At 34.6% G+C, this 21,979-nt stretch overlaps 1 protein-coding gene across 1 annotated transcript in view; it reads left to right on the top strand.

Annotated features, from left to right (window-relative positions):
* Nucleotides 1–21,979, top strand: part of LOC121422186 (hexosaminidase D-like) — a 26,996-nt gene extending 5,017 nt beyond the window's left edge. The window contains exons 4-15 of the mRNA XM_041617075.1: nt 11,582–11,694; nt 12,279–12,366; nt 12,884–12,962; nt 15,069–15,154; nt 16,172–16,358; nt 17,500–17,643; nt 18,227–18,362; nt 18,811–18,893; nt 19,366–19,462; nt 19,823–19,945; nt 20,519–20,617; nt 21,665–21,979. Coding sequence (XP_041473009.1) covers nt 11,582–11,694; nt 12,279–12,366; nt 12,884–12,962; nt 15,069–15,154; nt 16,172–16,358; nt 17,500–17,643; nt 18,227–18,362; nt 18,811–18,893; nt 19,366–19,462; nt 19,823–19,945; nt 20,519–20,617; nt 21,665–21,824 — 1,395 coding nt within the window. The 3' untranslated portion in view covers nt 21,825–21,979. The remainder of the gene's footprint in view (nt 1–11,581; nt 11,695–12,278; nt 12,367–12,883; nt 12,963–15,068; nt 15,155–16,171; nt 16,359–17,499; nt 17,644–18,226; nt 18,363–18,810; nt 18,894–19,365; nt 19,463–19,822; nt 19,946–20,518; nt 20,618–21,664) is intronic.

The following is a 21,979-nucleotide window of genomic DNA, read 5'->3' as shown; positions in this document are numbered from 1 at the left end:
ATTTAAGTTAGCCCACCCCATCCCCCATGATCACCATTATCTTCTCCTTTCATCTATTTTTTCTGTTTCGTCTGCTTTTTTTATTTTATCTTTTTCTTTGTCTTATCATTATTATATTCATAATCTTGATCATTGTTGTTATTATTGTCAAAATCATTATTATTATTTTTATTATCCGATTGTTATATTTTCTTTTATTATTTGTTATTATCATTGTTAGTGTTGATAGTAATGTTTATAATTGTTATAATTGATATTATGTAAACATTTGAATATTTACATGTAAAGAATAAAAGAATTTAGTTTAATTCGATTGAAAAATATTATTGCTATTGTCATGTTTGTTTGGCGCAGCCCGAAAGAAGAATCAGTTTCGCTGAATGCCATCCCCTCTAACCTCTCTAATCCCCTTACCTCTAGTCAACCTCTACTCTCCTCTATTTTCCCTTTACTTTTTCCCTTCTTTTCAATCAGTAGCTTACGCAGGGGGGTAGGGTTCTATTTCATACGAGGCGCTTTTAATCGAAAAAAAAATGTACTACAACACTGCGCAGACAAGTGGGTTATGTTCTCCCTCTCTTCTTCATTTCGTGTTCCGTGCCCCCGGCCCTCTCTCTATTTTTCCCTTCTTAGTATTATCTCGTCATCACAGAAATATGTCCAAACCCGGCCCTCCAAGCCCAACCCATAATAAAAATAAAACCTATTTTAGGATAGGTGCCCGGCATATTCGGCACATAATCAATTTCAAATGATGTCTAGATTTTATGTCGTCTAGAAATGTTCAACAAAAACCTCCAAATTATTTCCTTAATTCAAAATCCAACGGAGACGTTGCCATGTATTTGTGTAAAAAAAATGAATATTATGTATCACATGATTCTAGTAATTAAATTTGTATTATAAACAAGACATTCTGCCTTTCTTTCATTATCCAAGAATATACAATAAGTCCCTGCAATCCGTTTTATTTATTGTGGACTTACTCAATTCTCAGTTTATTTCACTAGTTTAGAACGTGTGTGGTTATTTTCTTGACAATTATGTGCAAAGGATTTAATGATCAACAAATGATTAGTAATGCATGGAAAAATGCAAGAAAGAATAACATAAGTATATGTTGGACAATTTAAAATGGAAAAAAAAATGAGTGTGACCAGAAAGACATTTTCGGTTTTGCTGGTAATCTATTTGTTAGAGATCGGCGGTGAACCAAGGAATTCTCGGTGGAGGGGACTATAAATGCGCTACTTTTTCTTTACTTTTTTTCTGACAAGCAAAGGGGGAGGAAATAGAGGTCAGCAATGAAATCGCAACCCAAGTTACACCATTACTATTTTATACCCCTTTTTTCTAATTCTAGTGCATATGAATTATATTCCATCGTCTAACCCCCACCCCCCTATTTGATTCGCCACACTCACTGTCAAATTTTCGGACAATATGATTTGATTACATTTTAGGAACTTTCCTTTTGGAAATTATTATTTCCTGCGTTCAGTTTGTTTTAATATACAATTTCGTCAAGATGGAAAAGGACTCTGAAAATGATAACCTGCATTGCCAAAGTAAAATTCTAAAATGTCGTAAGTGTATATAATTTCTCACCCGGTACATTCACCTTTACAGAATTTCGATGTATTAAAATAATTCTTATGTTGTATTTCTCCCCTTCCTTTTTCCTTGTAGCCAACAATCCATAAGAGCTCCGATGAAAATACAAATATAACGAGTTAATTAGAGAACTGTAAGAGGAAGAGCGTGCTTAAAAAGAGATACATAGAAAGGCCATTCTCGCCTGCCTAAATATCATATTCCAGCTCATATTGACTGATACATATTATCTCTAATTAATTAATTTATTGTCTTTATTAATTAATTCATGTACTGATTGCTTTATCTCATATCTTTATCCAACTTGAGCGTCTGTTATGGTCTATGGAGTACGGCTAAAAATAAAACAAATAACCGAATGGACGTATATGGAATCACAATATGCTTTATGCCGTTTTTCTCGCACCCTTCTAACAAGCAATTAAAAAAAATAAAACGAGCCGTATGATGATAATGATTAATAATTCATATAATATCCACTAAACATTGTGATGAAGGCGCTCTACTTATTTATTACCCGGCTTACATCAATTTTGTTCCGTAAAAAGCATTATAGGCCTGTTTGCAGACATAAACATAGATATTTTATTTTAATATATTCTGCTTTTCATTCCCTCTATCTTCTCGAATAATATATCCATGGAATGCATATTTACTCCATGCTCTGGATTCCTATCGCATCACATTTTTTTATATGCAGGTCAAACCAAACCACGATAACATGCATCAGAATAAAATCAATCGGGGAAACCTTAGATTTTTCGAATATTCATATAATGAGATTATATGGATAAAACATGCTTCATATACTTTGTACATCGTAAATAACACATATTAGACTTCATTAGCATGATTATTATTTTTTTTTTTAAATAATATTTTATTTTCTTCCTCTTTCAAAACAATAAGTTGACAATCACAATTCATATAAATAAAGATTCTTTGCATGTATACAAGCAATTAACAGTCAAACAAATAAATATATCAATATCAATTAAATTACAAATATTTTAAAAATGATTACAAATGAAATCAAACCGCCATATTTCTCTTCTATCATGTCTATAACAATATGAAACTTTTTTTTTTTAAGAGAAAAAAAAATTACCTCAATATCATGTTAATATCAAAATTATGTCAAATCAAATAAGAAACTCTACAAGCCTTCAAGAGGAAGATTACATATATATGTTTCACTCACCCACGCACCCCACACTCCCTACTACACAATATACCACCCCCCCCCCCTAAAAAAAAAAAAACACACACACGCCCTCACACACACAGAAGACCCCCCCCCCCCCCCTCCCAGGCAGCAAACATACCATTGCACACTCGCATTCACACGCGGACATACCATTACACACTCACAACACCAGCAGACACATCACACCTGTTTGCATTCAATGTCTCATTCACCCTCAGTTCTTCCCATTTCTTTACATGCAAACTCAATTTGCCCGATTTTATAGCCAAGCATTTTTCTTCCTCCCTACGTTCTGCAATATATTTTTGTATTTTATGGCAGGAAGGAACCTGACTATTGGTTCTGGATTGGAAAATGGCATGTTTGATGAAAAAGATTATACTGTTTACACAATTATTTCTATTCGTACTTCCAGATAATCCCAAATGTATATCTCTCCATTCTAAATCTCTTAATTCAGATATACAAAAATATTTAATAAAAAATTCCCATAAAGGTTTTACCTTAGAACAATTTAGAAAAATATGCATGTATGATTCGGTTTCCCTGCCACAAAAAGAGCATAAACTGTCTTTAACATACCCAAATCTCAATAACTGTTCTTTGGTATAAATCGCCCCGTGTAAAAGTAAGAACTGGAATTCTCTTTGTTTCCTAATCAACGTTGTGCTCCTGGTTTGGGAAAACCTATTACACATTTCAACATCTGTAAAATTCAAATTAATGTTTTTATCTTTCAATGTTAAATTATACGTTTCCCGTAAATTTTCAACAAAACTATTATATATCGTTTTTTTATTTTATCACCTCAAAAGTAGTTTCCAGCTTACTGATATTCAAATTAACATTGAAGTTCTCATCGTCAATCTTTATAAATTTAATAGAGCTGTAGGCATTTTTCCAAGTAGTTGGAATAGCATGTACTATATTAATAATGTGGAGCAGTTCATCTGCAGTTACCCCAAGATTTTGAAAATAAGCCACAGGTCTCACAACCCCGTTATCAAAAATATGATCTACAGTGTAAATTCCCTTATTATAAAGATCAATGTCAAAAATCATTTTACCTCTTACACATATATTCTTATTATTAAATATAATCGGATTAACTTCCTCTTTTGTATATCTATATTTTCTCATATCTTGCCAAGCCTTCAGCATTTCAGAATAAAATTGTGGCATTGTCTGTGTTAATTTGCAAAAATCAAAATCGCATAGAAATAACAATCTCCCACCAAGTGATCTAAAACAGAAATCAAAATACAATTTCCACCCAGCATCGCGTTCCCCGTATAAAAGACGTTTCAGCCACATTAGACGTTGGGCCTTTATGAACAACTTAAAATTCATCATTCTTAACCCACCGTGTGAGTAATCCTGATACATAATGTTTCTCTTTATACGGTCTTTACCCGACCATAAAAACTCAAAAGTGATCCGTTCCACCTCAACGAACAACCAGTTAGGAACAACTAAAAGTGACGAGACGTAATTTAATTTTGATAATGCATAACTTTTCAACAGATGTATTTTACCCATTAGGGTTAGATCCCTTTGTTTCCACCATCCCAAAAGTCTTTTTATTTTGCTAAGTATCTCTTTGAAATTTAGATCTTCTTTTATTATTACATTTAGAGAGAAATAAACGCCTAAGATTTTAATTTGCTGAACCAAATTTCCAAAATTTGTTTTCCCTTTGTTTATCTTCAAACCGCTCACTTTTTCGAATTCTTCCAAAAGATATTTAAGCCGTTTAACAGAATTGCTATTTTTAACAAACAGAGTGATATCATCGGCATACAATATTTGCTTAATTTCATGAGATCCAAACTGAATTCCTTCAACTAGAGCGTCTCTTCTTATTGCCAAAGCTAGTGTTTCTATGCACAGCAAAAACAGATAAGGAGAAAGGGGGTCCCCCTGTCTTACCCCTCGTTTTATATCAAAATAACCAGTGGAATAACCTCCATTCATAATACAACTAGTTATATCTGTATATAAAACACGAACCCAAGAACAGAAAGACTGGCCAAATCCAAATAATTTAAGAGTCTGAAAAAGAAAATCATGGGAAATAGAATCAAAAGCCTTTTCAAAGTCCACCGTGATCAAATATCCAATATTTCCAAAAGAGGACTGAAATAAAATATCATCGATTAATCTCACACCATCTCCAATGTTCCTATTTTCAACATACCCTATTTGATCAATATGAATTATTTCATTCAGAACCTTTTTTAATCTTTTTGCTAATACCTTTGATAAGATCTTGTAATCAACATTTAAAAGCGTGATCGGTCTATAGTTTTGAATGTATAAAGGGTTTTTGCCTTCCTTTTCTAATAGTGTAATCACGCCCTGCCTTTGTGAAGTTGCTAATAATCCCCTATTATACACTTCATTTAACACTTCCACCAAAAGTCCCCCAAATAAATTCCAAAAGGTATAATAAAATTCAACAGTAAAACCGTCGTTTCCAGGGGTTTTATTAAATTTCATTTCTTTCAAAACACTTAAACAATCCTGAATAGTAATTTTACCTTCACAAATATCTCGACTTTCTTTGGATAATTTAGGAATATCCTTAAAGAAAAAAGAGTTTTCATTTACAATCACTTCATTCAATGAATATAATTTTTCGTAAAATGACTTTAGCTTCTTTAATATTTCACTCCTATCTTTTATAATCTGTTCACCTTGATCATATATTTCTTTTATTACACTTTTCCGTTTATTTGACTTTAATAATTGTTCAAAATATTGTGTTTTTTGTTCTCCGTCCTCAAACCAAAAAGCTCTTGATCGGATTTTTACACCTTGTCGGCTATAATCAAACAATTTGTTCAATTTAGACTTTTTCTCCTCCATTTCATCAAGTATTTTCCTCGAAGGCTGAGTCGATAGGTGGATTTCCAAACTTTTTATATCTTCCTCTAATTTTTCAATTTCATGTTTCCTAAGCTTTGCTTTTTTCTTTGTGTACTTATTAATAATCTCCCTCATTTTCATTTTTAGAAAATCCCACAACAATAATTTATCTTTTATTTTCGGGAGCCATTCTTTTTTTAATTCAACTACTTTATCTTTGAATAAATTCACGAATTCCTGATCTGCGCACAGACTATTGTTAAACTTCCAATATGAATTGCCTAAGTGCGGCTTGTCTACACTGCTTGTCAACTGAAGCAGAACGCCCGAATGATCTGGCGTGATTGACGCTACAATATCACAACCATTAACTAAATGTTGAAAAGCAGAGGACCCGAACCAATAATCCAATCGACTTTGCATAATAGGACATTTTTGCCTGAATGTAAATTGTTTCTTTTCAGGATTTATCCTCCTCCATATATCTTCTAATCCGAATCTATCTAAAAATCCCTCAAATTTCTCGTTAAATCTGTTTTTATGAAAGATTCTTGGACCTAAATAATCCAAATCTCCATTCATTATTGTATTAAAATCTCCCCCAATGATTATCATTTCTTCAGAGCTGTAAAGCTTTGAAATACATTTATCCAGTTCCTCTAAAAAATCAATTTGCATCTTCTCCTTATCTCTTGTGGGGAAGTAACAATTAACTAAAATTATTTTAGATTGTTGAAATTCTAACTTCATAACGACATATCTTCCATTTTCATCAAAAACAACATTATCCATTTTTATATTTAAATTTGGAGAAATGAGAACAGAAACACCTCTACTATGGTTCGTTCCATGACTAAACAATATAGGCCCATTCCACTCTAATTTCCACTTCTCTTCAACCTCTTCCGTACTGTACGTTTCCTGTAAAAACACAATATTACTCCCTTTATTTTTGCAAAATTCAAAAATATTTTTTCTTTTAGCCTTGTCTCTGAGACCCCTGACATTTAAAGTGAGTAAAGTAAAATATAACCTTCTATCCATAAACATTTACCAAATCCGAAAAATACAAGATAACTTGAATGAATGAAAGACATGAAAGACTATTCATAAAATGCAAACAGGCAACACAAAACTCCATACAACCACGCCCTCTCATAGTATCACACTCCAAACACCCCCATTCATTCAACATCCAACACAATAATTCGCCAGTCACCCAAACACACTTCCCCATGCCATTCACGTGGTGATCATGCATATCTAATATGCCAACACCAAGTTAAGCCTAACCCAAACATATTATATCCAAAGAACTCCCGTCTATTTCCAAACATTACATTCTATGGGAACCAAAAAATGCGTGAATAGGGTGGATCCTTTTGCAATTCAAGGAATTAATTGTTTAACACTGCACCTGTCTGGTTTACTGTGGAAAAGAAAATACCCTTTCCATTGCTTTCTAAATTACCCCACACACACACATTAAACCCACTGCAATGAAACTTTTCCGATGTGCCTAAATTTGTTTGAGAATGAACATTCTCACCTTTACGCCAGTCATGTACCATAACAAGCATAAAAAAGTAGGGGTTTGGATTTAAAAAAAAAAAAAAATCTCATCTAGGTTTTACTCAGATGCAACATGACATAAAAGAGAACGATCTACTAAATTATTCATCTTCATACTAAAAAAAAAAAGAGGCTATACAGCTAGCTATCCGTCAAGCTGCAACTAGCTATAACATATCTTACGTCACTGATGTGAGGATAATCAAACGATGGAAATCATGCACCATTACCCTACAACTCCATATCTATATTTTTAAAGTGAGTGTATTATAATAATACCAATTCATAAATCTTCCATTTCAAAAACCACTGCGGTGACAAATATTATTGAAAACAAAACACCCCCCATTCCATTATCAACATTCCATGCTCCGACAGTAAAGAGTAAGCATGTTGTAAAGCTTAAACCTCGTATTATTTAGTTTCATTAAGACGCATAACTAATCAAATCGCATTCTTTTTTTTTCCACAAATATTTTCCAAAGACTGATAGCATTGCCTTGCCCGGGTTATGCATCAGAGCCCTAATTAGAGCAGAGAGAGACAAAAAGCTAGGAAGACCTACACTTTGCACGTAAAAAAAAATATTTCATTCCATACACAATTAAAGGAAATAAATAAATAATGAAGAAATGGTTTCTTGCTCCTGCTCTGAGCATATACATATTTTCAATAATATCAACATTCCAGTCCCTTTTTTTCCTTGATAATGAGGACTAAACCTTTTTTTTTCACTCAAATCAAATTCATTCAACATCCAAACATATCCAAAGCAACAATTCGCCATACACCCAACCACACTTTCCCATGCCATCAACGTGGTGGCCATGCATATCTAATATGCCAAACCCCAGGTTAATAACCCAAACATAATACATCCAACTCATTAAGGCGCATTACTAATCAAATCGCATTCCCTTTTTTTTTTCACAAGTATTTTCCAAAGACTGATAGCCCTGCCTTGCCGGAGTTATGCATCAGAGCCCTAATTAGAGCAGAGAGAGATAAAAAGCTAGAAAGACATACACACGTTGCACGTGAATGGTTAACTACACCTGCACTTTGCACGTAAAAAGCAATTACATTCCATACACAATACAGGAAATGAATAAATAATTAAGGAATAAATTCTTGTTCCTGCTCTGAGCATATACCGTTTTCAATAATATCAACATTCCAGTCCCTTTTTTTCCTTGCTAATGAGGACTAAAGACCTATTTACTCTAATCATATCTGAATAACAATGCTCCCATTTACACTTCGTATTTGCTCGCAATGAAAAATCACCCCTTATACATTTTTGTAACAATACATGAACTGTATAGTGTACAGTAACAGGTATATTATTTGGATCACATTCTTCTCCCTCTTTTGTATATGCAATTTACATGATCTAAGCTCACCACATCAATTCCATTCACGAAAAGAAAGAGAAATAAAACGAGATGCTGTTACCTAGAATTGCTTGGTGTATTGCCTACAATAGGCACCAACATAACCAGTGATGCAAATCAGACCTACAACCCGTTCAAGATTGCATGAATCAAATTAGAGTTAAACTACTGGAGACACATAAAAAAAAAAAGTGGCCCCACGACCCAATTATTACTACCGAAATGTGATCGGAATGCCATTATTATTCATCCCTATCTTCACACTTGTTCGGAGGCAACTGAAATTTTTTTATCCTACAGGTGCACTTGAAACCTCCAAGTTAGACAATAATTGAAGGATTCCAATCACAATCCCAATCCATTTTCGAGTTTTGGTATTTTTTTTTATTCACACCTTGACCGACCCCCCCCCAATGCCGTAGTCTGACCTTTTCTCACAAAATGAGAAATATATACAAAGTAAATCTTTACCTTAAGTTGAGGGAACAACGCAAAAGCGATTAAATGATTTTAAAAAAAAAATATATCAAAATAGTGAAGGACAAACATGAAAACAGCAACTGCCCTTACTCTACTCATTGACAATTATCTGTCTCATCTTTGTTTCTTCTGGAGGAATTCGTGACCACAGGGGAAAGAGGAAAATAAAAATGGGTTAATGTTCTTATTTAATGGTCTTGTCTTTACCATCAAAAGTTTTAAAAATCCCATTTCACTTTCTTTGGTGAATTCTTCTTCATTCATCTGTTTGTTTTGAAGGCTTTGTTTTCCTATGTCACGGTGTTTATCACTCTTTGGTGTTAAACCAAACTGACAAAGGGTGAATTCATCCGTACATCCTTCCCTTTCAAGTCACTCGTTTACATTGTTAGTAAGTGGCAACTTTATTGATCTTCGCTGGATGCCCTTTTGTTATTTTCAAAGGAAAGGGGGCCATGCCTCCATCAATTACCCCATCCGTATCGTTAGAACAAAATAGAGTGTATGTACGATCCGAGGTATTCTCAATAGCCAGCTGTATACACTTTTGTTTAGGATTATAGAAATCGATATCAACTTAAAGTCGTGTACTCTCTTCTAGTTTAATCTAGCTTGATCAGTTCATGAAGTTGAATATTATGACAACCATTTTCAAGAGGCAAAATAATGCACCTAAATGAAAGAAGAAAACAAAAATCGATGTGTTATAAACTGAAATCATGATTTTTTTTCTTCCTATATTCTACCAACGGCGCCATTTTGAAACCTCACTAGCAATTTTTTTTGTATTGAGTAGTTTTTATTGACAACTTCAATTCATATACAAAATAAAATATATGTAACAAATAAAACTTTGAAACATAATATTTTCATGAATGTTACAATAAAACACAATGTCAGACATCTTCCAATACATAATTATAAATAACATTGATTATAATATATGCATCAAGAAGAAACTTCTACAGAAAATTCCAACATATTGATTTTTTTCCAGTGTCAAATAAAAAACATAAGAGAAATTTTCCAAATACAAAAATAAATCATTAATAAAACCTAAACGAATTGAAGCCATCAGCATATATATTTTTGACCCATCACCTCGGCCTCCTCACCCAAATAAATTCAAACACAAACTCAGCCCTTGTCATTACCCCCCCCCCCCACCCTCCCATGAACACCCACATCCCCTATCCGGTGGAGAACTGGCTCTGGGCTCCAATACATGGTCTAATATTTAAGTTTTCCCATTTAGAGAAAGCAATCTAATATAGTATCGATCATGTCGATCGTTTTCGATCTATCGTTGATCATATCAGCGCACGCACGCAGCTCTGCGTGCGTTTTGGGTTGCATTTCGCTGCTCCCATTATTTTCCCTCACTCTTATTGATTACCGTGTATACGTGGTCCTGCGAAACTGAAAATCATTGAAATCAAGCTTTCATCGTGGCAATGCCCACTGTACGCGAATATAGGACTCTCATCGAAGCATAACCCGGGAGCATAACTCGTTTTATAATGCTTTATAAACTATAGAAACAAAAGGTAAAAACGTATGACTTTTTGGAATGTGTAGTTTAATTAATGGACATTGTAATTGTAACACAGAAAAGGCAGAAACATAGTATGAAATTGTATTTTTAAGGCCTGCAAATGGATTCGAGTAATAGCCTTTGGGGAACCGACTATATACGGCTCCCGTACATGAATGAGTTTTAGGGAACCGTATATAGCCGGCTCCCGTTGGCAACGGGTTAAGGGGTTTATTTAGACTGGTTATAAATGTAATTAGCATGCTTAATTCCTTTTCAACTGTAGGTTCTTTGAAATCCTAATATAACAAGCATTTTCATAAGAGGCAATTTCCTTTCACATCTTGTACACTTGCATATTGGAAGAATTCTGGATGTGACAACTCATAAATTAGACAGTACTCCTATCCTTCACTTAAGCATATTAAACAGTATTGCTAGTAAAATATGATATTATTTATTTGGTAAAATGATAAAATATTTACAAAACAGCAATGAAAAAAACAAACATGATCGTGTTATTACACCTTGGCATGCACTCAGATGTCTTGGTGCAGATATATGCTGGTAGTGGAATTGCATACGAAATTGTAGGTCCCCAGAGCAGTGGAATTTCCTCAGTAACCCAACTCACTTCCTGGAGATAATTGCATATTTTGATTATTATTTAAACATCTGATTAGGTATTTTTTTGTTTACATCCTACACACCAACATATTGGAAGAGTTCAACACCCTAATTACATCACATACTGTATATTTTGACTTATGTGACATTATAAATTAGTTACATAGGTCAATGTTTATATAGAGTGATTAAGCAATGTAATTTAATGCAAGAAATGACAGCATGGTATTCATATTGCTTCTTTAGAACCATTCTTTGTGTTTTATTTGTGTTTGATTCCTTTAGGTGTTTCCATTGTTCAAAGAATGGGGTGCTACAGGACTTCTTGTTGAGTACGAGGACACCTTCCCATATACAGGGGAACTTGATGTACTCCAAAAGGGTGATGAGTTTTACAAGTAGGTCGTGAGCCCAATATCATCCCCTGAAAACTCTAATTTTAGATAAAGGCCCCTCAATAGATTCAAAGTTGCTTTGTTTCTTGTTCTTAAGTGTGCTCAGAATGTGTTTTTTATTCTGTATTTCCCCTTTATTTTGCTTAAAATGTTTTATATTAACATATATTTGTCAATGGAGTTATTCTAGAGTTTCTAATTCAATTCCAGAATTTCTAATCCAATTGAGTTATTCCAGAATTTCTAATTCAACATTTGGAGCTATTCCTGAATGTCTAATTCAATGGATTTATTCCTAAATTTTTAATTCAATGAGTTATTCCAGAATTTCTAATTCAATGACTTATGCCAGGATTTCTAATTCAATGAGTTACTCCATAATTTCTAATTCAATGACTTATTCCAGGATTTCTAATTCAATGAGTTACTCCATAATTTCTATTGAGAACACACCTTCTCCTTTCATTTCTTTGGATCAAATCTCTCTTTCTCTTTCACGGTATCCAACATTACCTTTTTCTTTTGGGTGTTTACCAAGATAATACAATACAAAAAGTTAATATTATTTTTTGTTCAATTACGTATAGTTCTGCAGACGTTGCCACTCTCCAACAGGCTGCTAAGAGTCTTGATTTGGAATATATCCCTCTCATCCAAACGTTTGGTCATATGGAGGTAGGCTATAAAACATTGTGAAAATATGTCTTATATGCAGAAGTAATTATCATCCAATATCACTAGCTCTTTTTTCATTTGTTTCCCACTGAATTATGCACTCTTACTCATTTTAAAATAAAAATAATAATATATATTCATCAGATTTTTCATACATTTTAAAAATTTTGTTTTGCCATGAACATATTACATCCAAGAGGATTGAAGTTTTTATATATGATTACTTTGAAGAAAAAAAAATAGTTGATAAAGAAAATCAGATATTTTTGCTTTGCGATGCAGAGTGATAAAGAGCTAAGTCTGCTGTGCTTGAAGAACCCTTGTTACATACCGACATGTACATCCATATTTTGTTTAAGAAAACAGCCTTGTGTGTTGATTTGCAACATATTTTTAACCTGGGTTTGTAATTAATATGCATTTGATGAAGACACATTTCTTCGTCTGTGTAAAATCTCTTCTGGTTTGTCAAAAAGTAAATTTTCTATTTGGAAGAGATTATTTGTTTTATTTTCAGTTTGTATTAAAGCATTCAAGGTTCACTCATCTTAGAGAACACCCAGAGGATAGGAGGAGTCTATGTCCATCTCATCCTGGTGAGTCATTCATATTTCAAACAGGGAAGCCGTCAAGGCCACATCATTCCTGGGGACCGTTTCATGAAGTTGTCAGCACCGGCACCTTGTCTTTCTCCGACAGTTACCATGGTAACAGTCAGAGTTTAGTGCCTCTCAGCCAATCAAAAACCGACTATTTCACTGAAATTGTCGGCTCAGACTTTTTAGTCAGCGCTGGCAACTTTCATGAAACACCCCCCCCCCAGGCCTTGGCTTCAACCTCAGTCCGAGTCACATCCAGCGGCCTCATGATGACTCAGAAGTGCTGGCCTTGACTACATACCTCGTTTCAAACCTAATTCTTTATAATCAATGTCCATATATTTTTGAAATATATTTATATATCATGTTTGTCCATGTATAAAATATTTAACCATTTATCACACACAAGCCTGTATACTTGCATCAATCCAATGAAAATCCCTGAAATTGTCACAAAATATTATTTTTACATGTTTTCACTGGTACGGAAAATATACCCTCTTAAAGCGTTTGGCGGCTTTGGCCATATTTATCAATAGCCGGATTTGGGGGTTGAAATTCCTACTGGTTCCAATGTAAACTGTATACAAGGTAGCAAAATTGGAATTAGAATTTTTTCCCCCGGTTTAATTTGACACGCAAGATTTGTATATCAATATATCTGATCGGCCTATTAGAAATGGTGAGGATAATGTTTGTTTTAAAAACTCTAAAAATCCCCACTCTTAGGCCATAGAATGTTGCATTTTTATAAAGGTTTCATCCCCGATTTTCAAAAAAAGATTGTAATGAGACAGGAACAGAATACCTTTTTAACTAGGGTTTTCTTATAGAATTCATCAGTACTAGAAGGCAGATTGTCATAGAAATTGAAATTGATGTGGAGATTATGAATATACTGGGATCAGTTGCAGATTATATGAATGTGCACCATCCTTTACCTACAATGTAGTAACCAAAATATGCAGTCTTGAGGCAATATCTTAATGCTTTAGATTTTTTCCAGATAGCTTTGATATTTTTATTGACAGATCTTATCACAATGTTGAAAAAGATCGTGGGTGGATTGTTTGCCCCTGGAACATTAATTATATGCGAAGAGATTTAATCACGAAACTAAGTTAATGAAGGACTCCCTTCCGAATTTGACAGGATTTGAGATGCTTATCTTGATTTCTAAAAGTAGATGTTGTGGGTGGCATATCTTTACATGTAATCATCCGCTGTACAGGTGAAACTTAAAAGTACATGTATTTAATTTGTTTGGATATCTTCAGTTTTCATTATTTACTGTGTCCTAGAAATTCAAATTGAGAATGCACATTCGGTATTTACATGTAAAAAAAAAACTGATACTGAACTGATATTTAATTGTAAGTACTGTTAGGTGATGAGTTCAAATGATGAAAACTTTGAAAGTATTTGAAATTTGAAGGGGAGAAAAGGGAAAATAGAACCCCAAATACTATCTGAAATTTTTATTGCAATATTGAGCCAGTTAGAAATGTATCTATGAACAACACTGCATAGTAAATCTTTCAGGAGTGTGTTCTGTTTGTGTGTGATGAGTGAGTATGTGATCAGATGGAATTTCTAATTGTACTTTGGAATTCAACTATTCTTATCTGATTACACATTATGGTCTTCTCTTATCAGACAGCAATGCTTAGAAATTATTAATTATGAATTAATTGATTATTAACATCAGAGCTGCCAAGTAGTACTGATTTTCCGTATTTAGTACCGAAAATAGAGAAGAATACTGGTGGTTTCATGCAAAATACTGATTTCTTACGTGACTTAAGTTTCAGTTTATTTGTTGTCCTACGGTATTCCTGTGAAAATACTAATTTCCTCACCAAAATACTGATTTTCAGCCTTGAAAATACTGAAATGTTCTTGTTCAGGTTGGCAGCTCTGTAACATGCAATGCTGTCAATTGGACACTGAAGTCAAATCAATAAGATTTATTGTGTTAAAAAAATGAAGAAGGTGTAAACAGAAATATAAATTGATCAGTATATATACAACCTCTCCGACTAATAAAGTGAAACAAAAATTTACTTTGCCATCCAAATGATTTATATTTGTTTGTTGTTTTAGATTCGATAGTTTTGGTACGGTCCATGATTGATCAAGTTATGGCACAGCACCCTAACCTGAAATACTTCCACATAGGATCAGATGAGGTAGGTATCTTCTTTTGATAAAAACATGTGGTTTTTTTGTTTTGTAAACACTGCTCTAAATACTTTATGATTTTAGGAGTATAACATAGTGAGATATATATAATAATAATAATGTGTCCATTTATATAGCGTAGTTACTATGTGCGACTGCGCTTTGATACTTGGTATCATATCATTACCCCGTCTGTAGCTAAGCCGCCATATTAATAGGCGCTATAGCGTTCAAGGAATAAATCCTACCGGGTACCCATTCACCTCACCTCGGTCAAGTGCAGCACAATGTGGATGACTTTCTTGCCAAAGGAAATCACACCATGGCTGGGATTCGAACCCACGACCCCCTGTTTTAAAGTCTGGAGACTAATCCACTGGTCCACAACGCTCCGCATCTATACTAAATACTCCACATATATTAAATATTGTTTACAACTGATTACAAGTTTATGTTGCAGGGCTCTTTCCTTCCTTCTGATATATGTACATGTAGTTTCATAGCTTCTAAAATGGCTTTCAGGAGACATGTATAAATTGGTATTGTGAATGTTGGAAGTTGTCAAGGCCACATTCACCCCCAAAATATGTGGGCCTTGGAAAGATATTAAGAATGAACAAGCAAGAAACTTCAAGTAAGATTGCTTCCTGAGGCAGTTAACAAGAGCATGATAATTTGTCTTCAGTTTTCATGTTATGGAACTAGTCAGGTGAAAATTACGTGAGAGATTTCTGTATGCATAAATCATTGAACATCTCATATAGATTGTCCTGTTCTTTACTCAGAGATGATAAATCTTGCAAAACATTTTTTTACCAAGAAGAGCAACAGGCAGTATTGGGTCTCTGTATACTCTCATCATGAAAAAGAGCATTATGATTGAAAAAAAAATGATAACAGAGGCCTACTGCAAATTCTGACCCTATCTCACTCCCTCTCCTATCTCTTCCTCTCCTTTTCTTTCACATTACGGTATCCTCCCCCCTCTCTCATTCTTCCTCTATCTGTCAATCCATCCCATCTAGGTATGGATGAAGAAACGTTGTGACAAGTGTTGTGGGCGGATCAGACATAGTTTCCTTGGAGAGCCTGTCAGTTTATTCTTGATTCACGTCAAGGCCGTGCTCCTATACCTCAAGGAAAAGTACCCCAACGTCAGACCAATCATGTGGGACGACATGTTGAGAAATGCCAAGTATGACTTGCTCAAAGGTAAGTCTCAGACTCAATGTTTGCTTTCAGGAGAGTGTTTCATGAAGCATCATGTCAGTGATTTTCACTGATAAGATGTGCTCTGAGCCAATCAGCTTCAAGGATTTTGGTAGCATATAACAATATTTTACTTCATGAAATACTCCCCAGGATCACAGTTCATAAAGCTTACTATCACAATATAATGCAATTATTTGTATGGCTTATTTGCTGTCAGCCAATGATATGTCACATGTTCAATTCTAACAGTCATCAGAATTTTGTTTTGTGAAACAGGACCTAGTCTAACAAAATGATATATTCAATTCCCAATCAGAGTCAAATATGGAAAGCCAGCAAGGGTGAACATGTCAAGGCTGAGCATGTGTACCATTCTAGTTTTACTTTGGTTCGCTGTAATTTGAATTTGACACCATTTGGTAACTAGTGCCAGGGTCAAATGAGTTGTATAACCCACATACATACATCATTTACTTTACATCCTTTTCATTGCCTCTTATGGTAAATTCCTTATCTCATTTGAATTGCCTCACTGTTGCAAACTTCAATCTGTTTGCAAGAGTGTAAATCTTTCTTAATGTCCTCTTTTGTATATTTTGCTTCATTTCTTATATGTTAAATATATATTAAATTTGTTATTAAACGAGCACTGTCTTGATTGTCTCTGTTACATTACTTGAGATTGCTGCTGTCATGATCATAAGTGGGGTGGGTGGTTTATCACATGAATTTAGAACACTAGGTATGAAGGGTAGTTGAATGGGTTTTAGTTACTAGTCCATATTTTTAATACTGTTTTGTCAATGTTAACAAGGTTGACCATATTCACCTCAATTCCAGCAACCACCCCTTCACCCCTTCAACCCTCCCTTCAATCAGCATGATTCATTGCATCCTCCGTTCTCAGCCAAACCCTCCTGGGGTCCGTTGCAGAAAGAGTTTCGTTTAAACGCAAGTAAAAAAATCAATTGCAAGTCCCAAATGGCACGCTGTTGATTGGTAGAAAATCAAGTTACGTATGAATTTTAGAGTTGCGATCGATTGCAACTCTTTCTGCAACGGTCCCCTGCTCTCCTCCACTATTGATGGGACATGGCTGTGTGGTATCCAAACAAACCTTGATTGCTCACTTTCACTTTAGATTCCAAGTTGGATGAGCTTGTTGACATCATGGTATGGAACTACTTGGATACGTCAGAGAGCTTTCACAACAATACTCCTGGCCAGGTGTGGCGACTCTATGAAAAAGTCTTCAAGAATGTCTGGATTGCTTCGGCTTTCAAAGGTAAAAGAACTCTTTGGGATTCACAAGAGAGGATGGTTCCTTATATACACCGAACTTGTGCCTCCAGAGTAAACATGGCTTGCTGAAATAATTTAGCACAGTGACTGCGCACATTAGGTGCTGTGTGAGATGCAATAGATTCCAGTTATTTGTAAAAATGTTTGTAATAGTGATAAATCCATAATTTATTGTTCGAAATAGACATGAATTGAAATACTCCGAAAATATGCTTTGCCCAATTGATCATGAGCCCGGCAGCCGCTGTGCAGCGCCAGATCGACGAGGCTCTATCCCTTTAATTGTTGAATGCCAAACAGGGTAGCAGCAACTCCCATCTTTTAACGTCTTTTGGTCTGACGCGGCCAGGGTTTGAACCCCCTACCTCCCGGTTGTGAGACGGACGCTCTACCAACTGAGCCAACACACTGGTAATGATGATAATGATATAAAACATTGTATTATATATTCTTAGTGGTGTCCATGAGTCAATCTCACTTCTAATTTTCCAAATGTAATAGAAATGCAGGTTTCCTTGTACAGTTAAAGCATTTAATAAAATGCTCTTGTTCTGTGGTTCTCCAAGGTGCTTTTGGACCAACCCTGTTCCTAACACCAGAGTTAGAACACATACGAAACCAGGAGCTATGGGCGGGACACCTGTCAAGCACCATGCCAAAGAGCCTCAACTTCAAAGGAATAGTATTCACTGGTTGGCAGAGGTAAGTTCACACCATTAGATACCTAGGGGGGGGGGGCTGGAAGTTTGGGTTGTTGCAAAGAAATTGTTTCCCTTCTTTGAGCACAAAGTGTTTTTCCCCTTACTCCATTGAGACAATTTTTTTTTTCACCTTTCAGATGTCAGTGGACCAAGTTTTTTTTTTACTTGTATAGCAAGTCAATTTTTTGGGGGAAGGGAAGAATTTCCAGCCCCCCCCCCCCCCCCCCCCCCGGGTATCTAATGTGCAGCCCTAAGGATGCTAAGTGCATATATTTTGTTAAAATATGTTGTGTTTATTTCAATTTCATAAGAATTACGATGTTTCAAATTTGTAATTTTAAAGCAATGATCAACAAACAACTGTTAATATACAAATATACCAATTAAGAAAAGTTTTTCTCCCTTCTGAATATAAGTGCCATTGAGTTTGTGTTTCATTATTCCCCCAGGTACACCCATGAAACAGTTCTGTGTGAGCTCTTGCCAGTTGGCTTGCCCTCGCTTGCATTCTGTTTACAAACTTTTATTCAAGGTACACTTATTCAGTCCTATATTCCTTAATGTTATTTTGTGTGATATGCAATGTTGTATGCATCTGACTTACAGATATTTCAGCTACTTAGTCAGTTTTCATGATAAAATTTTGTGCAATGGAATGATTGAATCCTGTTAGTTGTTGGTGCAATACTGAGATCAAAATCAGACTTTGATAAGCTCAGATTGAAGGGATTTGCAATGGGATTAAGAAAAGTACAAATAAAATCATTGAATGTTTACAAAGATCACACTATATGTTTTTTTCTACCCTACATGTTATCCTTGCAGTGTATCAAATAGCTGTGAAGTAGCTTAAGTGGGAGCAAGCCATGTCTATAGAATTAGAAAAAAAATATCTAAATTGAAATGATAGTAAATCTGTTTAAAATTTGTGACTGCATTTATTGTCTTTTGTGGCTTGCATTGTTATTGATCTAAAATGAATCTTGAATCTTTAAACTTTGCAGGTCATTTTAGTGAGGAGTTACACCAGAGTATATCTCAAAGGCTAGGTTTCCCTCAGCTTCTGGACTTGGAAATAGAAACAAACCTACCGTTATCAGAGTATGTTTGGATATTTCTTTTCATATAATTTGTCTGTACATAAAATGTACAAAATGAGTTTGTTCTTTTTTCAGAATACCTTGTAAGTAAAAAAAAATGAAACCTCACAAATCCCCAAATTAAGAAGAAAAAAAATTATATATGGCCTGATGATAATTATATAGAGCATTTTCTCCCATAAAATTTGATATCATATTTATGTGGTATGTATTAACGCTTGGATAATCAGTTGGTATTTTTTACTGTGATATAAAGTTTCACCTATCAACTTGTCTTAATTTTCATTTTCCTCTAGAAACAAGTTTTTATTTGGGTTGGATACTCCTTTAAGCGCTGTATAAATGTCTTCTTTTTTCCCAGGATGCCTGTGGGTGTTCCAATGGGTACTTATCCTGGTAGTGGGGTGTATATGTGTGCCAGGCAGCTTGCTACCATCCAATCATCAAAGGAGGGACAAAAACTTTTTAGGCTTGCTAGTCAAAGGTTAGCATTTTTTTCATTATTCTATTTATCTCATGAAAGGGTTTGATGAATTTATGAGAGCTGAATTAATTGGTTAAATGTTAAAAACAAGGAACTTCCAATATTTTCTTTGAGGTATTTCCAAACCTCTAATTCAGCTTAAGGCAAAGAACTAAAAGAGAGTCTCTGTATGCCAACAAAACAAAGTTTACTAGAGCTTTTAGACATAGAAATAGATACAAGAAAGCCCTTTATCTGGGTTCATTAGGTTATTTCTCTATTCTAAACTGTAGATGTTTACATTTTTTAAATGAAATGTATACTGATTTTTTTTATCCTCCTATATACAGATGTCCCAGTAAAGCAGAACAATATTTTTTATTCATTTCTTGTTTCCATCATTTGTATTGAAGCATCTTCTAATAACAAAGAAAATGACATCAAGATTATCGAATTTGATTTTAAAAAAGCAAAGTATTTTAAGGATCGCCATTCCGCTTTTCCGGGGAAACCCAGTTTAGCTTGTGAATCTAATTGCTTTACAGTGGCAAATGCCCATAAATTTTTCTTTTATTTTACTTATTTTGTTACCAGTGCCTTATTGAAGAAAGAAGGAGAAGCATCATCATCATCAGAGAAACCTTGTTCACCTCTTGCTCCCCTCTCTGATGATGAAATGGGACCGGTCTTAAGGTGAAAAGTGTGAAGGAAGTGGGTCATGTAGAGACTTTCATATAAAACTGAGGGTTTACTGGCTTGACCCAAACATATATGCTATGTATTCTGAATTCTAGTTCAAGTGATGTGCTCAAATTATAGGAAGCTGAAAATGTCAATTTTTATAAACACTTATATATTTCTTATGTATTATGTGTTTTCTCCCAATTCTTTAAAGGTGAAGAAAACTAATTATTTAGTTTTTCCAAACAGTATGAAGGATTCGAGCACAAAATGTGCTGACATATTGAACCTCTACTATAAGAGATTTCTGCCACATCCAGCTCTTCATTGTCAAACCACTTCTTCAGACCAGAGTTTAAATTAAAACTGACCTCAGAATATAACCCACAGTCTTTTACTGAAGTACTTGTAATGCTTTCCTTGATTGGTTTCCTTTTGGGAATACCCTGCTTTCCATCTTGTTTGGTGTGCACTTTCCATGGCTATGCTTTACTTTAAAATATCTTTTTAATTTATTTTATTTATTTATTTAAAAATCTTTATACAGGATAAGCATGTTCAGGTACACTGTTTTTCATCATGGTCCTGTAGACATAGTAAATATCTAACAATGTACAGAAAAGATGCATTAAACAATTCAAATTCAGGCAGAGTAAATTATAGTAAAACAAAATTGAGTAACATAGGTATTAACAAACATAGATATATAAAAATAAAAGATATCATACATGTGCACTGGGTAATGAATACCAAACTGAAAGTTGAAAACACAAACCGGCATAAAGAGAGCAGAGAGCATGTTACGAGAAGTGTGTTTTCTTATATTTGCTTTTAAATGTATCAATTGAAGTTGCATTCTGGAGTTCCGAGTCTAAACTATTCCATACATTTCCTCCTGCATATCTTAAGCTATTCTTAAAAAACTCAATGTTCGGTTTAGGTATAACTACAAACAAAAAAAAGTCTTATGCAGTAAAATCTTTAAAGCACTAGTAAATTTAGACAAGGTAGTTCTTTGAAGTCATTCATAATTCCTTTCTGTCCTCTTTCGCATCACAGCCTCCTTGCCAAGCTGACAGCCCTGAGGTCAACGGCAGATCAAGCACTCGGCGAAGTCTACCATCCACCCACATCCAAGGAATGGCTGGATCTGTGTCTCATGCCCCTCATGAAACACCTAGAAAGGAGACTAGCAGCAACCAAGGCATTGGATCACTGACAACTAACTCCTGGGTGATGGAGTCTAGGTATCAAGCAATAGCTCTACACCAAAGGTTGTGTGTGAGTGAACACCAGGGACCGTGCTGTCCTAGGTGTGCTTCTGGAGGCTTTTGATATCAGCAAGAAGGTTTCATCGATGATTGTGATCCTGAA

Source organism: Lytechinus variegatus, chromosome 10, assembly GCF_018143015.1.
Source record: "Lytechinus variegatus isolate NC3 chromosome 10, Lvar_3.0, whole genome shotgun sequence".
In the NCBI taxonomy this organism is placed as follows: Eukaryota; Metazoa; Echinodermata; class Echinoidea; order Temnopleuroida; family Toxopneustidae; genus Lytechinus; species Lytechinus variegatus.
Note: the sequence above shows the minus strand (reverse complement) of the source record. Positions and strands in the feature narration are given on the sequence as shown.